Source organism: Emys orbicularis, chromosome 2 (assembly GCF_028017835.1).
Source record: "Emys orbicularis isolate rEmyOrb1 chromosome 2, rEmyOrb1.hap1, whole genome shotgun sequence".
NCBI lineage: Eukaryota > Metazoa > Chordata > Testudines > Emydidae > Emys > Emys orbicularis.
The window spans coordinates 92,472,441-92,495,534 of record NC_088684.1 but is presented as its reverse complement, the minus strand read 5'-3'; the positions used below and the strand labels follow the sequence as shown (position 1 = coordinate 92,495,534).

Sequence of the window (23,094 nt, the reverse complement as noted above, 5' to 3'; positions counted from 1 at the left end):
CCAAGTACAAATATTTCCTAACGCAGGGAGATGTTTAAGCTAGGAGAAATATTATCTGAAGAGATTAAAGTTAATAAGTATAACATCTTTTAAAAATGCCTGTTGAAAATTTAACACACACTATTTCCAATACAAATGTTATCTCACCTTGACATATGGTGGGGCAAAAGATGACAAGTGCCACCTCACATCTTCATTCCCATTATTTTCCATCTCTAGGTAGTTTTCTAAAAGAAAGGCCTCAGGTTAGTAAACATGAAGTGAGAAATTTAGTACATGTGTTTTATAACTCTTTTTGAGTCTTTATACCTTTAAATAAAGAGTGATGAAGAATAAATGATATTTGTGGTGTTGACAAGAGTAGTAACAACTCATGAACAACCTTCACGTCTCAGAGTGCCAAATAACTTGCTTTGCTCGATTCCGCTTTATACATTTTATCAACCTCTATTACAAAATTCTTGGGGGTTGAACAGCCAGCTGTGTTTAACCTGGAATGTGGATTTAAGCCTATTACTCTTCATCATCTAATGAAGGATCATATGGACACATCTACAAGACCTAGAGCCTCAAACAAAAGTTGTCCTTGAAATCGCTGGTGTTTCTCAATTGAATCTGAATGGTACGAGCTACCCTCTCATGGTAAACTGATTAACTCTATCTTCAAAGAGTATAAATCATTGGCAAGGGACAACTCAAGCATCTAGCTCATCAGATGAATAAAATCTGGCACATCTACAGACTTTGCACCTTGGCTAATGCAAGGCTCGGCTGATGCTAAGTAGGTCAATGGCTAGTTTGTGCTAGAAAACCTGTAGCTATAGACAGAATACAGCATGGTGAATGGCAGCTAGGTTTACCAGCTCACCAAGATGTAGACAATCCAAACTCATCTGCCCAGGTCTCAATGCACTGTCGCCACATATTACTGGATAAGCTGATCCAAAAAACCCACAAGTAGAGAAGCACTTCTGACCCCTTCCCAAATAATGGTATTTGACTGTCCAAGGTACGACACCGCCATAGTTGGCAATAAATACTACAAACTCTTTCTCTACATCTTTGTCAGGTCTGACCCTACTATTTTCTCCTGGACATCTGATGCCTTTTCCTTTAAGTCCAGACCATGGGAAAAACAGAATCAAAGCTTCCAGCATTTTAGCTATTGAAGCTTTGATGTTCACTGCACATAGTGGCTGCTGAAGCTTCACTGTGGGGCTATTTGAGTGAAACCTGTACCCAAGTCTCCAACACAGCCCTAACTCCAAGCATGGTGAAAACTCAATGTGGGCCATGAAACAATAACATTAACTTTGACCTGAAGGAGGCCAAGAATAATCACCTGATGGTATTCTCAGAAGATGATGGGTCAAAGTTACATCTTGGAACATATTTCATACCTTGAAATATCATGAATCTTTCCCAGGCAAATAAAGCCAGTGCTCATAACAATACCTTCAAAATCACATCTGCCTGAGGTAGCATTTTAAGGAGTTGAGCAGCTACTAGGCAGATATTTACAGGGGGGAGGAATGGGAAGAGAACATCCATCTCGGTTTCACAAACAACATAGCTTTCCCTCAAAATAATATAATAGGAAAAAATGAATTGATCAAATAAGCCTAGAAAATTCTTGGAGTATTAGGATTCAGTAAACTATAAAGCCAGTGCATCACTATGTAACTCCTGATCTATTAGCTGTAACAAATGGCTGATATTGGTGAAAATTCAGTAGTTACCTAGTGGCGAGGCAATTTAATACAGTAGTTTTGAGCATTCTTAGACTTACAGAAACAGACTGAGGGTTCACAGATCTACTTTATTACTAACAATGCTGTGAAGGCTGATTCCCCACTCTGACACTGAGTGCAGAAGGTGGGGGCTTGCATGGATTCTAAAAATTAATACTGGACACTCCAGGCTGATATTAAACTCCCAAGGTCACAGTTTCTCTCTGACCTTGGATGGGTAGATGCTGCCACCACCCAAGAGCGCAAAAAAAAAAAAAAAAAAAAAAAAGAGGTGGGGGAGGGGGGGAAGGAAGAGAGAGATCCAGGAAGGCGCACTTGGGAATTCCTCCCTGTAGAGTACCCTCAAGCCCTTTCACCCCACCCCCTGGAGAAGAGCTGAGAAAGAAAACAAAGGAAATCCGCTGTTGCCACCAGCTAATTAAACAATATATGCACAAACCTCTTAGGACACCAAAAATCCAATCCTGTTATTAAAAAAGGTAAATTTTATTAAAAACAAAAAAGAAAGAAAATATATCTGGAACTTAGGCTTTTGCTAGATTAAAAAAAAAAAAAAAACCACTTACAAAAATTGAACATCAAGAATAACCTTCTTGAGGTCCAGCTTAAAGGTTACAAGCAAAACAAAACGCATTTGGGGTTAGCACAGAGGAGTCCACAAGCCAATAAGAAATAAACAGAGATAAACCTAATCATGTCTTCCTAGACATTCCCTAATTTACATACGTATCTGGGGTTTCAGATATGCAATCTCTAGGTATGATCTGATGGTTTTTCATACCTGGCTTAAAGCTTCTCACAGCATAACTGCTGCCCTGTTCCCCTCTTCCTCGGAGGATCACAACACACACACAAAGGGAAGCTTTTCCCCCAATTTTAAAAAGTTCTAGCCCTCCCATTCGCTCTTTTGGTCAGGTGCCCACACCTTTCCTTTTACCTGTGGGCTTGTTAACCCTTTACAGGTAAAGCAAGTAGAGAACAGCTACTAAGAGGAATTTTATAGCTAACTGGCTGTCTGGGTGTCTATAAAAGGGAGCTACCTCCGCCCCTTCATTTATCACAAATGCCCTCTTAGAGAAACATTATCTACGAAACTTCTCATTGAGGTATTTGTACACAATCTGTCAGAAATTTATGTGGCTATATTGTGTTCAAAAAAATTAAGAGCTCTGCAGACAAAAAACTTTCATTACATGAAATTACATCAAAAGAGTGGGTTTGGCTGGTCATACTAGTCACTAAAGGAATAAAAATGATGAATAAGTTATTTTCAATCTTGCAATGTAGCAAACTTAAATGCTGAACATTTGCCGCTAGCAGAAGTGGTAATTTTATGAATAATGGATATTACCTGAGCTTTCACCAAATCTTGTTTCAGGAAAAAAAATAGTTCTGTTCTTTATTTCAACTTTTGTTGAAGGTAGCTTTGGAAGTGGTTTTATCATATGAATGACAGACTCAGATGATGGTGTAAGGACATCAAGCTTTTTAGATGCTGAGCCTGTTGAAGATACATCCTGGGCAATGTCTTCTCGAATCTGAATTTTAATGAACTTTTGCACAATTTTGGGGTAAAAAAAGAACAATGTTATATTACAAGTCAATCCAAATGGCTAGTTCTTATTTACTTTGAGACACATACATATCCCAACAACAAGCTCTACTCATGCCTCAATGGTACAAAAGCAGTAATCATGTTATCAATGGCTTTAACAAATAGAAAAAATGGTTACTGAACTGTTGTTCTTAGAGATATATGTTGAATATGTCCATTACACTGCAGGTGTGCATGCGTCTAATGCATCAATGGAGAGTATTCCCTAGCAGTATCTGTTAGGGTGGCTTTGTCCTATCTTATCTCCTTGTGCTCCATGTCCAGGGTATAAAGGGTGACGTTATCATACCCTTCCCTTCAGTTTCTTAGCACCGAAAACCAAAGACAGACTCCAATGTGTTGGGGAAGGAGAGTGGGTCACGTAATGGACATATGCAACAATTATGAGAAGGTGAGTAAACTCTTCTTCGAGTGCTTGGTTATGTCCATTACATTGTAGGTGATTATGAAGCTCTTATCAAATGTGTTGGGTCTTAGAGGCTCATTCGAAGGACTTCAAGACTGCTTTTCCCACTCCTGATGCAGTGCTAAGCAATAAATGTGTGGACAGAAGACATCAGTGGTCTCCAAATATCCATAATAGGGACATGCACCACTATTCCTGCCAAGGCTGCATATGTCCTAGTAGTGCGTGCCATCAACTTTTCAGGTAGCATCCTGCCCATTGCAACATAAAAGAGATGCAACTGATAATCTATTTTGAGAGTCTGAATCATAATTGGGTGTCCCTTCATGTGTTCTGAACAGGAAACAAGCAACTAGGTATAGACCCTGAAAGGTTTGTTCTGTCCAGGTAAAATGACAAAAGCTCAATGCACATCTAGGGGGTGCAGCTTTTCTTCATCCTTGTGAAGATGTGGCTTTTGGGGAGAGGAAACAGGTAAGTATAGAGATTAAGGTGGAAATCTGAAACCACCATTAACAGTAATTTTGGATGATGTCTGAGCTGAACTTTGTCCATATAAAAAACAGTTCTGGGGATCCGTGACAAGTGCCTGCAATTCCCTCTCTCGCCTGGCTGAAGTGATGACCACCAGGAAGCCTACTTCAGTGACAGATGTAGAAACAAAAAAAGATGCTAAGGGTTTGAAATGGGGGACTCATAAGAGCAGACAATACTAAATTTGAAGTCCCTAATGGGCACTGGGTCACAAACAGGAAGGAATAATCTATTTAGACTGTTAAGTAATCTGGCCGTGACAGGATTGGTGAACTCAGTTAGGGAAAACTCTCCTCTGTTGATGCATGAGACACACACACCTACTGTGTAATGGACATATGCAAGCACTCACAGAATCACTATGTTTCTTCTACTAATTTAGGGACTAAAATTGTCCCAGTATGAAACTCTCAACTGAAAATTCTTGAGTGAGCATGGTCACAAGAGCAGAATAATGTAACTTTAGAAAGCTTTTTGGTCACTTTTCTTTTCCTCTCTCTCTCAAGATGATACTACTATACCTTTTTTAATCTGGTTAATTTGATTTTATATTTCCCATGTCAGTGAATATGCCATCCTATCCTTTATCCTTGGTTTCAAAAATCTTCTCTAAGTAAACCATTAAAGAAAAATAGTTTGAAGGAAAGTTAATTCTAATGTGTATTTGTTTTTTGACTGTAAAAAGGTTTATATTAGAAAACAAATGATTCCACTACAGTGCCAAAATACTAGTATTTTCAATCAGGTGGCTCCCTACGTAGTTTACCAGATTTTATTTTTCCTCCCCTAAAAGTAGTAATGACACTTTCACTTGAGAGAGAAACACTTTCAGATGCCCGTAAACAATTTTGAAGATATGTGGTCTCATTTTTAAAGTTTCAAATAGTGTATGTATTGTAAACTGAATGTTTCACAAACAAGGATGGAAGCATTTACCCAAAACCTACTAGCCTGAGAACCAAGCTTAACAGGCAAGATGAAAAATACTGGTGACATTATGCACTTCAAAGAGGCTGTGCCCCTTCCTCTAACCAATAGTTGTTTTTTTAAACAAACAAACAAACAATGCAGCCTTCTGAATATTCTTAAAGTATAGTCTGGTTAGAGGTACTACTGATTACAGTGATATTCTCTACACTTAAAATGGAAAATACAGCTGGAAATGGTAATACCTCTAAAATTGGAATGAACTTTAAATGGGGCCACTATAGTAGTAAGTGCTGGTCAAATAACAAAAAGTATTCACTAACTATATTTGAATCTCACAAGTATTAATCTATTATTTATTTGCTTAATCATGTTTGGCGGGTCAAACACCACAAAATAGTGTTTAAGCAAATTAACAAATTTCCATATAGTTAAAGTTAGTTGAATGGACAAATACAATTTGACCAAACCCTATTTGCTACATCCATTGGTTCTGTTATACCTTTCCTGTCTTCACCCCAGTTTTTTCTACAATAGAGCATGGTACATCTTGAGCTGATTTCTGCAGTACCCATTTCCTCACTTCCTCACCTTTCCCCATTCTTGACCTCTCTCCTCTTCCCAAAATGTCTCTAAAATTGTACTTTTCTCTTGCCCATCCTCAGCCATGCACCCAAAATACTGATTTGGAAATTTTACTAGAAACTGAATAGCTGGAGGACTAGGCTTATTAGCTACAGAGAGCTATAAAAGATGGGATACCTCGCCATTGAGAGGCAGTGTCCAAAGCAAGCAGCCAACATCCAACCCACCTCCAGCTGCTACAATTCCTATCAGCCTCCACGTAGTAGGGGAAGAATCTGAAGCTCTGCCTATCTATCTAGCCATCTCTGGCAGCTGGAAGGGAGAAGAGCCCACTGGCTGCTGCAAGGTGAAGTTTCTGCTACTACTCTTTCCACAGCCTTCATTTTTGAGTCTCCTTCTGCAACAAACCATTCCAGTGGTTGTCTCTGCTGTACTTCTAGCTTTCCCATGATAAAATTTAACTGATTCTTTCAAGTTTTACTGCTGACTACAGGGATCTGAAAGACAGCAGTGAAATCTGACAAAGCTCTCCTGCAGCTTGTAAAAACGCTAAGTCACTGGAGCGGCGTGTCTGCAGATTTTAAGGAGACCGCACTGCATCAGTTTAATCTTAGTAACTTTACCTTGCCTCTTTGGACAAATACATTATAAAAGGTCCTACATTATATTGGGCAGTGAGATGGTAGTCAAATTTGTATTCCACAAACTTTTATTCAGAATCTGAGGTACAGGTTGAAATTTCTATAATTCAATTCAATTAGTATATGATTTCTTATAGAAGTGACTTCCCAAGAAAGAAGTACACCTCTACCTCGATATAATGCTGTCCTCGGGAGCCAAAAAAAACTTACCGCGTTATAGGTGAAACCGCGTTATATCGAACTTGCTTTGATCCACCGGAGTGCACAGCCCCCCCCCCCGGAGCACTACTTTATCACCTTATATCCAAATTCGTGTTATATCGGGTCGCATTATATTGGGGTAGAGGTGTAGTATTTTAACTCTGTGTTGTATATTTTAGTTTAGTCCCAAATGGCAGCCAAAGCACTTGATGGGCACCCACAGAGGTTGAATTTTTTTGGGAAGTATAAAATGATCAGCTAGCCCTAGCTCATGACTAAGCTTTTAGAAACATCCAAAATCTTTGATTACTTTTGTTAGCTAAAGGTGGTAATACCTAAAGAGACTGGTTCATTTTATGAGTGATAGAGTTTTAATTATCATATAAAAGATATGTCTATGGAAATATTGTCATATACAGTATATTAATTGTAACATTACTATTTAAGAAATCCAATCAGAATTTTAAATGGGTTGAGTTCATATCTGTTGTACACCAAACTCTGCATTGTAAACACTAAACAGCAAACTCCTATCATATTGCAGAATACTTTCCCACAGGAAGAATAACCCCCATCACTTGGTACTGTTGAACAAGTTGGGAAAACGCTAGAAAGACCACCCCACAGGGAACCATCCTATATTTGGCAGGAGGATGAACTGGATAATGCAAGAGGACTTTTGCCTTCCCTAATTAATATTAGTGCATGAAGTTTTCTTATGTGTTGTTTCATATTTTTATAAAATATTCCAGGAATCTCTCAAGCCAATTCAACTGTGTAGTATTGACTGATGTCAATATCTTTGATTGAGATTCGCAAGAGACCTTGTACCTTTTAAATACACTAAATCAATGGAATGCAAACTTTGCTCCCTTAGTAATATTTCTGCATTTAAATTCCTTAATTCAAAACAGATATTGCCAGAAAAAAAAATGTACTTGGATAGAAGCAGGTAGACAGAAAAAGAAGGGAAAAGACTGGTGTTTGTATACTCCTTGCCACAGACCTAGTCTATTGCTTTTTACAGTTCTGCAGACTCCAGAAACTAGATACGTTTTGCTGAATCAGGCCCCAAACAAGCAAGTGCTCACCACCCTTGTCTAGCAACAAACTACTATAGTTCTTCGCATTTTAGTATCTCATACTTACTGAGATACTAAATTAAAGTACACAGTGTAAGTGCTTAACAGGTGTGTGGTAATTGTAGATATAACTCAGTCAATTTAAGGAGCCCACCATTCTTCTTCAAAGACTGACAACCCCTATCAAACCAAGAACCTTTGGATCCCAAAACAACAGCTTTAACCTATTCAATTAAATGAAATATTCCCCATTAAGTGTCTGTAACCTATCTTTACATTTAAATAAACCCCTACTTGAATGGTTTTATCCCCAATGGGTTTTAATATTATCTTTACAGGCTTACAGAACAGACTTTCATGGGAAAAGTAAGTTTAGTAGAATGGTAAAGTAATGAATTAGTGTCCCAAAATTAAACTGACTTTTAGCAGTACGGTAACCAACAATTATCTTAAGACTTCATGGAAACTTTAAGAAAACCACTTTTACCTTTTGTCCATTGTCACAATGTATATAAATTAGACCACTCCAAGGAAATACTGAAGACTTTGTGGCAAGTGATGGATTAGGACTCACAAGAATTAAGATACTGGTCCTAAACAAAAAAAGGCAGTAAAAACTATAGTATCTACATACAAAACTGAAAATCTATACGGTTAATTCTCTTTGCACATCATAACTCATGACATATAAAAATCATTGAACACTGTAAGAGCGAACGTTAGATATATGACTTTAAAATTCTAGATCTTAATGCAGTGGGTAAACGTAATTCCTAGTATTAAATTTATATCCTATGTATTACTGCAATTTATGGTCCCTGTACGTTTCAAAACCTTGATAGTAACTGCATATATGTACACTACACTTAAATGTAAGTGCCAATGGTTGTAAAAGTTGTCCTCGTCTGCCTTGGAGAAAGCAGGAAGCTGGCTATATGTTCCAGAACCCCTAGAAAAGATAGTTTTGTTGTGTTCATTGAAAATAGGACTTAAGGACTCGTGGGCTCTAGTTTGTACTGTTGGGGCAACGTGACTTGGGTAAGGAATATTTAAGGCACCCTTTAAACCAGTCAACATAAAAGCCAGCTTTCCTCCTCTTTTCCTTGCAGTTGCCACTGATTTTGGTGAAAATAAAAGCATTCCAATTGCACTGAAGGTTCCCACCAATCATAATGCAGAGCCAGAGGGATGCCTTGAAGTCTATTGAGGACTTCATGGTCTCAGAAGAACACAAAGTTTGGCTAGAGAGAGCACACTAATCACAGAGCAAACTAATACTCTGATTTAACTTCCTATGCTATGAACATGGGTACAAAGGAAGTACACTGGAATTAAAAAGATCTTGTTACAAAGCTGCAGGAAGTTAGGAGCACCGATATGTCAGAAGTGCTCACTTTTTCAATTCTTTTGAGTCTTGACCTCTTCTTTGAAAGACTCCACCTCATCAGATGCACCAGAACTCTGTACTACTGACAAAGTGCTGAGGCTTCAAGTGCATCTGGAATCTGAGGAACCTTTCTACTTTGAGCATGAGTGTATCAGGCATTTTGGAGGTGAAATTACACAGGGAATTCTGGGTTTGCTCCAATGCTTGCAGTGCTGACAGAGTCTTGGGACTCAATAGCCACGGTGAAATCAGGCCATTACTTTTAGAGTTTACCCTTTGACGCACTCCAGGCTGGTCTTGATTTGGACTTATGGAAATCTTTCTAGAATGTCTCAAGGGGGACGTTGGAGGCAGTCTCACATATCTTAAGTGTTCAGGAGACATTTGCAGGTAGCCACCCCCCGCATTTGGTGGCTGACTCCCAGGAGAATGAAACAGCAGACAATTTCAAGCCATGTCAATGCAGCAGAACAGAATTAAATGGATGCGCATGAGTGGCTGGTCTTCCTTCCTCCCAAGATGCTGAAGAAATTGATTACATTTTGTAATACAGAAATATCATACGCACCCGAATACAAGACCCAAGCAAATGCCAAAATGAGAGAATTGAATGTGGAGAATTACTTGTGGTTGTTTTACAAATATCCTGCATGAGACGTATGACCTTGGAACTACTTTCCTGCCAGAATACAAACAAACAATGAGAAATACAATCTGTCTTGGGGACAGATTTTGTTGGTATTAAGCTAAGAGCTGGGTGGACAGTCTAAAGTCTGTAACTGGTTTGGGTCTAGTGATCTTTAACATCTGGTTTGTAGAGCAAGCCTTTGTTGGGATAAGAATGGAACTAAGAAAAAAATTGGCAGGATGGTTCATTTTGAGACGACCCCAAGCCCTACCCACAGGAATTAATTTGGGATGAATCTCTAGCAGTGCTTCATGTTTGAAGAAGTTAGTATAGAAACAAATCAGTCATGTGAGTCTGAAAGTTAAAACTAAAGTCTGCCACAATTTGGTCTTATGTGAGAAACTTCAACTCAAAGGTACTTCACTTCTCAACTCCTTTTCCTGTTTACAGGAAGTTGGAGGTGCCCGTGATTCTTTGTCACTCCCAGTTGATGGCATGGGTTCCAGTCCTTTTCTTTTCAAACTTCTCTTGACAGAGTCTTTTTATCATATCCTCAAATCTTCCACATCCTTTCTTGCTGGTCATTCTTTTCCCATTCTTATCATGTCACACCCAGCTCAAACATGCTCTTCTCCAGCCTATCACTGAAAGTTCCAAGTTCATCTTTTCCCTAATTTCTTCCATGTACACACAGTCTACCCGCTGGTTGCCTCCCATTAACATCAGTATATTATTTTCTACTACCTGTATCTTTTAATCTATCTCTGTAAGATGAAGAAGTTACTCACCTTATGCAGTAACGATGGTTCTTAGAGATGTTTCCCCTATGGTTGCTCCACTGTAGGAGTGCTTGCGTCCCTGCGCTGCAGATTGAAGAACTTCAGTAGCAGTGTCTGCTAGGCCCACAGATGTGCTGCCTCCTCTCGTGCCCCGCCACAAGGCTAGCCTGCGCATACAGGCTAACCCCCCTCAGTTCCTTCTCTATCGCAGAGCCATTGACAAGAACTCTACTTCAGATGTGAGTTGCGGAGCAACCATAGAGGGACACATCTCGAAGAACCATGGTTATTGCACAAGGTGAGTAACTCCTTCAAGTAGTATCCCTATGGGCTCTCCACAGTAGGCAACTCTTGAACAGTATGCTCACCGGAGGGCTGGGACTTTGGAGTCAGGTCAGTTACAGATGACAGTACTGCGGAGCCAAAGATGGCACTGGAGGCGGAGTCCCCAGTGATCGCACACTGTTCTGCAAAGGTGTGGTCTGATGCCCATGTCGCTGCTCTACAGATTTCTGAGATAGAGACATTCTTGAAGAAGGCAACATATCAAGAGATCGACCTCGTGGAGTGTGTGTGAATACTATCTGGAGGGGTCACGTTGTGAACCTGATAACATTGTCTAATGTAGTTTGAGACCCATTTGGAGAGCCTCTGGGGTGATGTTGCTTAGCCCTTTGATCTTTCCGCAACAAAAAGAAAAAGCTTAGGTGACTTCCGGAAAGCCTTCATCTATCCAGGTAAAAGGCTAGGGCTCTCCTGACATCTTCTGTGTGTAATATAGCCTCCCTGTTGTCAAGGTAAGGCTTTGGGTAGAAGATTGGAAGGTGAATCAATTGATTCATGTGGAACGGGGAGGTTACCTTAGGAATGAATTTTGGATGTGGCCTGAGTGTACCTTTGTCCCTAAAGAACTGTGGGGGCTGGGGGTGGGAGGGAATGTGCCATCAGAGCCGCTATTTCTCCTATTCTCCTTGCCGAGGTGATTGCTATCAGGAAGGCCATTTTCATTGAGATGTATGTAAGTGAACATGTGGCCATGGGTTTGAAGGGAGGCCTAGTCAGTCTTTTTAATACCAGGTTTAGGTCCCATGTGGGAGAAGGAAATCGAGGTTGTGGCAAAGGTTTACTATACCCTTGAGGAACCTATTAGTGGTTGGGTGTGACAGTACTGAGTATCCCTCTACCGGTTGGTGGAAGGCTGCTATAGTTGGTAGGTGGACTCAGAGAGCCCCAATCTTTTTATGGTCAGTGAATAATCTAAGATATGTGGAAGAGTTGCAGATGTCAGGGAGATTTGTTGGGAAGTATACCACGTCCGAAACCTGGACCATTTTTGCAGGTAAGTATGTCATGTTGAGGACTTTCTACTGCGTAGTAACACCTCTTGTACCTCCTTCAAACAGGAGCTTTCTAGATGTTGGAAACTAAGAAGGAGCCACGCTTTAAGGTAGAGAATCCTCAGGCTGGGATGTAGAGTATGTCATTTGTTCTGCAAGAGGAGGTACGGAGTGGCTTGGAGAGGGATTGGCAGGCATGTCCTGAGCTGTGAGAGGTAAGGGTACATGACGTGCCCCATCGATTTTTACTTTCAGCAGGACTTCAACAGTAGGGGAAATGGAGGAAAGGCATAGAGAAGGTTTCCGTCCCAGTGGAGACGAGAGCATCGCCCAGGCAGTGTTGTCCTACCTCTGCTCTGGAGCAGTAGCGTGGACATTTCTTGTTCAGGTAAGTGGCAAACAGGTCTGTGATCGGCGTCCCCTACCACCTGAATAGATAGTGTAGTACTACTGGGTCTAGCTCCCACTCATGTTCGTGTTGGAATCTGCAACTGAGACTGTCTGCTATTGAATTTTTTGTGCCCGGGAGGTAGGCTGTTGACAGTGTAAGGTCATGGGAGATACACCAGTTCCATAGTCTCATCACCTCCGCACAGAGGGAGGGGCGACCTGACTCCCCCTTGTTGATTTATGTAGTACATACAGGCTAGGTTGTCTGTTAGGACTTTTGTGTGCGATCCTTTGGCCAATGGGAGGAAGTGAGTGAGGGCATTCCTGACGCTCTCAGCTTCAGGAAATTGATGTGAAGAGATACCTGTGGTGACCACTTGCCTTGTGTCATGAGGTTGTTTAGATGTCCACTCCACCCTATCAGAGAAGCAACAACAGGGGAGTTTGGGAGAAGGGGATCCCCTTGCAAACACTGGCTGGGTCTTTCCACCAATCTAAGGAGTTCTTGATTCTGGTGGGTAGTGACAGGGGTGTGTCTAGTCTGTCCCTCTTTGGTCTACTAACTGAGCTGAACCACATCTGGAGGCATCACATGTGAAGCCTGGCATGTGGTATTATTGTTGTGCTTCCTGCCATATGCCCCAAGAGTTGGAGGCACTGTCTGGTTGATATTTGCGGGCTACTTTGAATGGTCTCTATGAGTGTGGCCATGGAGAGAAATCTGTGTTGAGGTAGGAGAGCTCTGGCCTGTAACGAGTCGAGGTCAGCCCCTATGAATTCCAGGTTTTGCACTGGAATGAGGGTTGATTTTTAGGCGTTGATCTGTAAGCCCAAGTCTGTAAACAAGCACATTGCAGCTTTGATGACTCAGTGAGTCTCTTGGAGAGACCAGGCTCTGAGGAGGCAATCGTCCAGATAAGGGTAAATCATGATCCCCTGGGAGCATAAGTGCATGTCCATTACTGAGAGAACCTTGAAAATACTCTAGGGGCAACGATAGCCCTAAGGGGAATACTGGTAGTTGTCTTGTTCCAGAGTGAATCTGAGAAATCGTCTGAGAGTCGGTAGGACTGAGACATGAAAGGTGTCTTGAAGGTTGAAGGATGAAAACCAGTCTCCCTATTCCAATGCTGGAACAATTGTTGCTTGTGACCATCTTGAATTTTTGAGCTTCGACAAACTTGAGAGCTCTGAGGTCTAGTATGGGTCTCCAATCTCCTTTCCTCTTGGGTATTAGGAAACAGCGAGTAGAACCCTTTGCACCATAGATGTTGAGGTACTGGTTCTATAGCTCCTTAACTGAAGGAGACTACCTACCTCTTGCCATAGTAAACTTTTGTGAGAAGGGTCCCTGAAGAGGGACGGGGAAAGTTGTTATGGAGGGGACAGAGAGGTAAAATGGATACATTGCGAATGATTGCTAGGACCCATTGGTCCGATGTTATGCTTTCCCAGGTGCTGCGGAATTCTGCCATAGAATTCTACTGGCTGGTGGCCAAATGGGTGGATGGCGGTGGTTGGCTGTAGCAAATGGGGGGAGTGGTCTATCAATATCTCAACCAACACATCAAAATTAGTGTTTGGATGTGGACGGCTGGGATGAGGAAGGTTGCAGGACAGATAGTTTATGCCTCAGAAATTTATTATTCTTCCCCCGTGGGTCATAGTAGCATTGAGCTAGATATTGGGAGGTGCGTGGTTTGTGCTGGGGCTGCGGACTAAACTTCCTCTTTTGTCCCAGTGTATAGATGCCAAGAGAACAGAGAGTGGCTTGAGACTCTTTCAGCATGTGAAGAGAGGCATCAGTCTTTTCACAAAGAGTTTAGTGCTTTCAAAGGGAAAGTCTTTGGTGGTTGACTGTACCTCCTTCAGGAAGCCCAAGAAATGGAACCATGATGCACATCGCATCACCACCACCGGAGATGGACCTGGCTGCTGTGTCGAGGGCAGACTGTAGTGTTATTTTGCTACTAACTGTCCCTCCTGAACAATGGCCTTGAATTGATCGCAATGTGATTCAGGTGGCTTCTCAATAAAATCGCTCAGTTTCAAATAGTTTATGTAGTCATATTTAGCCATCAGGACTTGGTAGTTGGCAATCTGAAACTAAAGTGTGGCCTTCCTCCTGAAAAGGTCCAAAGGCTTCTAGTCCTTATTGTAGGGAGTGGACCTCATCTGGTGTTGATGGCCGCAGGAATTAACAGCATCCACCATGACGGAGTTGGGTGGGAGGCAGGAGACGATCATCAGTCTCCCATGCTGGGACGTAATATTTTTTGTCCATCCGCTTGCATGTAGGTATCACTAATGCTGGGATTTGCCAAGTGGTTCTAGTTGGGTCCAGAATGGCCTCATTAATGAGTAGGCACCCCTCTTTCCCAATCCTATCCAGTAATAAGATCCTTCATAAGAGACTTTCTACACTGGAAAACTGACCAGCAGAACTATAGCAATATAATATACCAATATATCTATGTTGGTGTAACTTACCGTGTGGACACTGTTCTGGAATAAGTGACATTACTCCAGTATAATTACTCCATACAATTATACTAGAAATAAAATCACATTTATGCTAGAAGTGTGTTCACATGTGGAGTTATACCGGCATAGCTATAGTGGTACGTGCTTAGTGAGAAGTGATACAACTGATCTCAAAGACTTTTAGATAAATCATATCCAATTTTAATTTGCAATTATAATTAATTGTTAAAACACCAAAAATAACAGTAAAATATCTAATATATTAGGACCTATGTGGTGTGTATATTCATGAAAGCTCAAACTTTTCCAGATTCAATGGTCAAAGTAATCTGAACAGCAAGAAAACACCTTTCATAGTAGAAAAAGAACAATGAAAAGAGACTTACTCTGGCTCAATAACTCCATGTTGAGGTGTTATTGTAAGACAATGAGCTGGCCAAGAAAGTTCAAATTTCAATGACCTATTACAATTGTTCATAATTTGTATATGTCCAGTTTCTGCTGTTCCACCTATTGTACAATACAAAAAATTGTTTAGTTCAGCTATAATATTTTACATGAATAAAATTACAGCAGATCAAAAACTGACAGCTCCATTGATTAAGAAGGATACTGTTTGCTACTTAACATCCCTTTGTCATGTTTCGTACCTTGGTGGTTCTTCTTGCTGGCAATGGAGTGTATTTTAGAAATTAATCAATCTCAGAATCTCTGTTTCAGGACACATTCTGGCAACAGGTATTTTGAAAGCAACTTCAATTGACAAACCAAAACCACAGCTCAAACTATTTGGTGAGGAAATTCAATAGAACTGTAGTAAAGGTATCACCAAAGCCAAACTTAAATACCTCAGTAGGTTAGGAATATTCACTAGTTAGACCAGTTATTTTACGTATCCAAACTTAAAAAAAATACTCACTAATAGAAGGAGATGTCAAAATTAAGTGTTCAGGCTGAACGGCCCATGTCTCTCGAGAAATCAATTTATTCTGAACAGGGTCATCAGTATTTAAAGATAATGGGGGACCTTGAGGTCCTTTAACTGGAAGAACATCCAAAGTTGTGTTGGTATGTGTATCAGTGCTTCCAAGTCTAAAATGAAATCATGAAATAAGAAAGAGCTTTTAATGCAGACAAAAGTAATTTCTTTATGCAAAGTTAGTTAACCATGGTAACATTTTGTTTTTCTTTTGAGCACGAGTTTGATTTTAGCATCTGAAACTAATACATACGCTCAGTTTACTAGGGCCTCAATTTCAACTGACGTTTCCATTAATAGGAAATTATTGAAATTGAGTAGCCATATATAATTGACATAGGACAGTGGGTAGTTTAGTTTACATAAAATTTGAAAAGTAGCAAATGATATTCTTTGAGAAGGCTGCATTTCAGTAACTGGTGAGGGAAAATTACTTGTTGGTAATTTCGAATTTCATAGTAGTCTCCTGACATCTAACCCAGCAACAGCAATTGTTGACAGCATAATAGCTCTTCCTACCAGAAGTCAGTCTACTTTTGAACTTACTACTCCCCCCCTCCCCCCAGTTTGACGTTTCTGGAGCAAAGTATTAGATAATGAGGTCACAACTCCAAGCAACACTGTGACGGAAGGCAGGAGAGAGAGAGAGAGAGGATAGAAGAAGATAACTACAAACAAATGCTACTTGCAAGTAATTTTCCCTTGATGCATCTTACTTCCCACCCAGAAACAATTTCTGATAGCAGAAGTTGAAAGCATCGAGCCAGATGAGTTGGGCTTACTTCACAGTTGTGCTTGGAGCATGGTCAACAAACATCAGCAGAGAAGTTTACAACAACAACAAAAAATCTAGTTGGCATTGCCAGATGAAGATGTCAGGAAGTAATTAGGTGACTACCGTACAAATTTCTAAAAAGAGATACTTCAACCCTTTGATCCTAGAAAGTTGTCATGCCTATTACAAAAAGGTATAACAATTTTGGATGCAGCTGATTAGCTTGCTTTCGGATGCAGTTTTTAAACCACACAGTCATTTTGGATTTGACGGTCATCTGTCCCTTCTTATGATCTTTAAAAAAAAACAGAACTCTTCTAAATCTTTCTGTGAGATAGTTTGCTTGACTCCCAAAAAGATTCCTTCTCTGATACAACAAAAGATTGCAACACTGGAGATAAAACAGGCTAGTTAACACAACTCCAAACTCATCTTTGATTCCTTTTTGAATTTAATCCAAAGAATGGCCTAGACCAGGGGAAAAATGAGAAATAGCAATAAGCGAATTCTCCCACTATGTAGGGAATTGTTAACAGAGTGCAACTCTACTAGGTCCCAGACTCTATAATATATCCAGGAGTTTGTGGGGTATCTCCGCAATTTCCTCCAGAGGAATCTAGAGCTCATCTGCAACTCTCAATAAATCTTGAAACTGTTTATGGTCAACTGGCGGAGATGATGAGGCCAGAGCAAGCGCCTCATCTGGAGTTGAAGATATTCCTGTTGGAACTGGCAGTATCACTAGATCTGGCTCTGCCTTTTCCTCAATGCTGTACCAATTCTGGATAATGCAAAATATTATCCACGGTCCCCAACACGGCCAATGAGAGGGATCCACCATAGGTTGACAAGGGCCGCAAGGCATAGCGCAACGGTTCTCAAACTGTGGATTGGGACCCTGAATGGGGTCACCTAGGGCTGGCTTAGACTTGCTCGGCCCAGTGCTGATGCCCGAACCCCACTGCCCAGGGCCAAAGCCAAAACCTGAGGGCTTCAGCCCTGGGTGGCAGGACTCAGGTTGTAGGCCCCCTGCCCGGGGCTGAAGCCCTTGAGCTTCAGCTTTGACCCCCTTGCCTGGAGTGGTGGGGCTTGGGCTTTGGCCCCCCCACCCAGGACAGTGGGACTTGGGCGGGCTCAGGCTTCGGTACCCCCTCCTGGGGTCATGAAATAATTTTTGTTGTAAGAAGGGGGTCGCATTGCAATGAAGTTTGAGAAACCCCTGGCATAGAGGAGACCAACAGTCCTGGGTTGAGGGGAGGGAACCTCATATTATGAGGCTGTGGCAGAGCCCAGGATATTCTAACTTCTCTGTCTGGGCTTATATCTCTTGGTGGGGTGATGGCAGTCCCATCTCCATGTCAGATTCCCCTGAAGAAGAAAATGAGAGTTCCAGTTCCATTTGTGGTGCCCTTGGTACCATCTATGTAGCCCTAATGCAACTAGTAGATAGAATGAGGAATCGGTTTCTCTTGTAGTGTTTGTAGACTGCTAGTGTTAAAATTATCCTTTTAAGGACCAGGTCCATTAGAAGGGGGGATTCTGGGTTCAGAATTACAAAAAATATCCTCAGGAGTGGTATACGTGTCTGTTCTTGGACACTGGTGTTTCCTTATGCGCTCGTGTCAGTACCAACAGTCCATGAAGTTCTCACGTATCCTTTGATGGTACTGGTGGTTGTGCCAGTCTTGGTTTGTTACACTCTGTTCTTAGTATTGAGAGTCCTTCCTCTGTCAATGGTGCCGATGCAAAGGCTCTCTGACTCCTTAAAACCTGTGGGTTGGTACTGTGCCCTTTATAGGCTCTTGAACCTAGAGCATGAAGAGTCACCAAACTGAGAAGGATATCGGAGATGTACCCCCTTTTCATTTAGGTGGTTCTGGAAGGGGATTTTTCTTTAGTCTTTTTAAGAGGACTTTCTAGCCTCACGGTGAGCTGGGGAAAAGGGCTTCTTAGCTCTAACTTTGCTCACCCATGTGTCAGAGGTGACAGTGCTAGATGGAACATTCATTAACACCTATGCATGATGAGCAGAGGGGGTCTGCCCACTTTGGATCAGACTGAGGCCTCAAAAAAATACTCCTTGCGGAGCATCCTAAGTTTGAATTCCCATGCTTGCCAGTTCCGCTTGGAAGAGTGGCAGATACTGCACCAAGTCAAAATATAAGCTTCTCTAAGGCAGTACAGGCACCTTTGATGGTTGTTGCTGACCAAGAACTGTGTCCTGCCCCAGATGCATCACAAAGCCTGGGATCCTGGGCATAATGTGAGTCCCATCCAGGCTGGGGCAGACCTAGAGTGGAAGAGGTCCCTAAAAACCAACAAAACTAACCAGAACTAATATTTAAGTAATAAAATTTCTTTAGCAATGTTTACAGGTTCGAAGTTACAGGATCAGCTCCGTGGACAATGGAGGGTTCCCTCTCAGACCACGCAGCGGTAGAATGGAACTGGAGAGGCACTCAGTCTGTACTGCTCCTTAAATCCTCAATTCAGACCATGAGAGGTTGCAACCGTGGACAAACAGACATCATTAGCAGAAGTCTTCCAGTCTCAAGCACATGCCTACCCACAATGAAATACACTTAGGGACCAACTCTCAAAGAAGCAGAGATTTCACTCAAGAAACCAGCAACAAGGCTTTGGAATGGAGGAGGACTCCTTGTATCCCAGGCCCCGGCCACCCTGTTATTACATTTCAAAGACACAGCACTGATGGAGGACTCTGTACTATTATTGAAGATAGGGGCCAGAGCTCCAGTATGTTGCCCTTAAAAAAAATAAAATAAAATAAAAAAAGATGGCAGACAACCTAGTAATCTTTACTGATTTGGATTGGGAGGGTTTAAATCCCCAGGGCTGTGCTGGATGCTTTAGGACTCTAAATAGAAGACAAAGTAGGGAGCAGGGTCTAGAAGGTATCAAATGTGCCCTGATCTGGGAGAGAAATTAGCAGCAAGTGGGAGAAAGACAATCTCAGCAATTCTGAGGGGTGCAGAATTTAAATTCTACCTAGTTTACACCCAGAGGCTAAAGTTGCAGCCAGGTGCAGGACCCTCCCCACCAGGTGACAAACTTTTGTTTCATTACTCAAGGACATAATAAAGGAACAATTACTTTAGGCCAGGAAAAAAGAAGCCATTCTGCAACTTGATTTATGGATATCATTGGTAAAGTAAGGACCTGACAAGCCTGAGAAAGAGGAAGCACTCTTCCCAGAATCCTCAGAGGTAGAGAGACAGCACTTCAGTAGCAGGCGGCATATCATACACGCAGGGAGAATCTGCTTCAGAATTATATTAGACAGCGGGAGCCCTAGAGGGAACTGATCTATGGAGAAATGGAGAGTGTCTGAAATATTGGAGTATGCAGCAGTCAGTTCCAGTGTTGATACTACCCGGGGAGGGGGGGGAGAAGAGGGAGGAAAGAGAGAGTAAACAAACATACTAGCAGAAGAAGGGTGAAGATTTTACCCAATAAGATCAGCCCCGGTCAATGAAGCACAAAGTTTCTGAAAGTAAAGAAAGGCCTGCACAATTGGGTTTATCCTGGTGATAATGCAGCCTGCCAGGGGTCTGTCATTTGGACTGAGACTCCCGAATAGCTTTACCTGGACAAGGAGCTCTAAGTTGGCTGCCAGGCCATGAAGACAAGACAAGCGTCACTTCTTGGAGACAGAGCTGAATCTTAAGAGCACTCAGTCCCCAGGGGTTCAGAGCCTTTGAGGAAGACTGGTGGGGGAGACAGGGAGGAAGAGAGTGGATGATGTTCTGCCCTCTCCTGTAGGGCTCCTGTCTGGCTAGAGAGCTTTGAAACAGATTTCAGCAGCAGAAGATTCCTACACTCACTGGGTTTTTCCCTTTTCTTCCCTATTAAGTTCAGAAGGAGGAATAGGAGGTTAGGAAGGACAGAAAAATAGCTGAGAACTGAAATATTAGGTAGCATGTTATGCTTCCAGATTAGGAGGCAGAGAAGAGAGAACACATTGACACATATATCAGACTTAACTGATAAATATTTTGCCTCATTGCTTCTGGTAGGTGGTGCCATAATGTTTGTCAGTAGCTAACTGTTGGGCATGAGAAGGAAAAAAAAAAAAAAAACAGGGACAAATGTACTTTCACATATCTAATAGTGTTCCACAGAACTGCTCCATAGTCCTCACAGAACTGATCTCTGAACTGGAACACTAGCAGTTTGAGGGAAAGTTGACTTCTGGATTGAGCTTGTTATTCCTTTAGGGAAGCAATGTGGGTTCCACAATCTTAGAGGGCTTCGTGTGGTGGATATGTCAGTGTAACAGCTGATCAGTTCCCCATAATAAGTTTATTCTCCTCACAGAGGCATCAAAACTTCAGCTAGCTTCTCCCACCTACCCCCAAACAAGCCTTAATCTCTCAGATGAGGGGCATAATTTATTTTGAAAAAATACATTCTCTTTGCCAGCTGACAGAATGCAGCAGAAGAGATATCCATAAATTGCAGGCAGGGGTGCACCATCATCTTTTTATTAGTTTAGAATTTTAGTTATCACAATTCTATGAGAATGTATGTCAAAATGCAAAAACAAGATCCATTGTAATACGCCGCTACCTCGATATAACGCCACCCGATATAACACGAATTCGGATACAACGCGCTAAAGCAGTGCTCCCGGGGGACAGGGTTGCGCACTCCGGTGGATCAAAGCAAGTTCAATATAATGCGGTTTCACCTATAACACGGTAAGATTTTTTGGCTCCGAAGGACAGCGTTATATTGAGGTAGAGGTGTATTCAACTCAGAAATCACCATTTTTAGGGTACTGCCAAAACCCTTCCTAATCCATGGAGAAATGAGGGAGTGGAAGTATAAAGAAAAAAAGACAGCTGAACTTTTTGATCTAGTTTTTGTCACCGACAATGTCACTGTCCCATATACCAGTACCTCTAAAAAGCTTTATCAAGCTTTAAATGTGAAAAGTAACATGACTCCCCTAATTAGCAGAAAATCATAATGATTTTTATATGTATTAAATCTAATGTTCACTTTACCTGTCTGACTCCAAGCTATGTCCTGGAGACTGCTGAAGACAATCCCTCTTAAAACTGGAATCTCCAACCACAGAAAGAATAACTTTACGCATATTTCCATAAAAAAGCTCAATGTCATTTGTCCTTTGTGGTAGGTCATACACTGAGAAAAGATAGTTTGAAGGATTAAAAGGGGGGAAAAAATCTAAAAAGGATAACATATAACAATTAGGCGAGACGTTTCAGAAAAGATATCCATAATAAACTAATAAATGGACTGTGTAACCTAATAGAGTTTGCATTACTGAACCTAAAATAGACTTGTTTTTGGAAAAGAAGTGTTGGTTGGCTTCCAACATGCAGACATGAGCTAACATGAACATAGAATCCAATGAGAGCCTCACCATACAGCAATTTTAGTGTTTCTGCATATTTGGATTGAAAAGTTGTATTAAGAATATTTAAGTTTCTTCTACATTTTTATGCAAATGCTACAATGCTATGATTTTAGGCTCACCAGTCACAATAAAACAGTTTTGGCAGGTAAAAGGGTGTATGAAATAGAGGTTACTTATAATTGGAGGTCTTTGAGATGTGAGGTCCTTATTAGTATTCCACTTGTGGCTACACCAGCTCACCATTCACCTGAGTCTGGAGATTTTTACTAAGCTGCATCTGGTCCACGCTTGCACAGCTATTCTCCTCATGCTCCAAACCAAGGGTATAAAAGGCAATGTGGACCAACGCTTCCCCAGTTTGTTATTTTACTGCAAATCCAGATTATAATCTGCAGCAGAGGGTATGGAGGAAGGGTAGTGGAATACAGATAAAAGACTACACTTCTCAAAGAATCTCTGGTTACAGGTAAGTAACCTTCATTTCTTCTTTGAGTGATTGTCCCTATGTGTATTCCACACATGGGAGATTAGCAAGCAGTAGTCAAATAGGAGGTGAGTGCGAAGACACAGAAGTGATAGCTGACTGTAATACTGCTGTCCCCACAGCTATATCTGTAGAAGACAGCTAAACCAAAGTGTAATGGCTCTTGAAGATGTGCAAGGAGCTCTAGACAGCTGCCGTACATATCTCCAGTAGACCTGGCCTACGCTCTGGTGGAATGATCCCTCACCCCCCTCTGGGGGAGGGAGGTGAACTAATTGGTAGCAAAAGAGAACACCGCCAGCGATCCATTTACAAAAAGTTTCTGCGCAGATATAGGTTGACCCCTTGACCTCTTTGCTATGGAAACAAACAGTTTAGGTGTCTTTCTAATCACCTTTGTTCTTCACAAACAAAAGGCCAGTGCCCTTCAGATGTCCGGAGAATGAAGCCTCTTCTCTTCATTAGAAGTATAGTTTCAGAAGAAAAATTGTAAGTGGATGTGAAATTCTAAAGTTACCTTAGAGATGAGTTTCAGGTCGTGGCACAATGAAACCTTTTCTTTTTGGAAGGTGGTACGTTGGGGGGGGGGGGGGGTGTTTCCATGAGTGTTCCCAGCTCACTGACTCTTCTGGCTGATGTTATGGTGAATAGGAAAGCAACTTTCATTGAAATACGGGGTACAGAAGGCTTGAAGGGAGGTCT

At 41.5% G+C, this 23,094-nt stretch overlaps 1 protein-coding gene across 1 annotated transcript in view; it reads right to left on the bottom strand.

Annotated features, from left to right (window-relative positions):
- CEP192 (centrosomal protein 192) overlaps nt 1-23,094 on the bottom strand; it is a 185,828-nt gene that overhangs the window by 16,536 nt on the left and 146,198 nt on the right. The window contains exons 38-43 of the mRNA XM_065398324.1: nt 21,532-21,673; nt 15,667-15,839; nt 15,134-15,257; nt 8,230-8,335; nt 3,103-3,304; nt 148-227 (exon numbers count right to left, since the gene is read on the bottom strand). Coding sequence (XP_065254396.1) covers nt 148-227; nt 3,103-3,304; nt 8,230-8,335; nt 15,134-15,257; nt 15,667-15,839; nt 21,532-21,673 — 827 coding nt within the window. The remainder of the gene's footprint in view (nt 1-147; nt 228-3,102; nt 3,305-8,229; nt 8,336-15,133; nt 15,258-15,666; nt 15,840-21,531; nt 21,674-23,094) is intronic.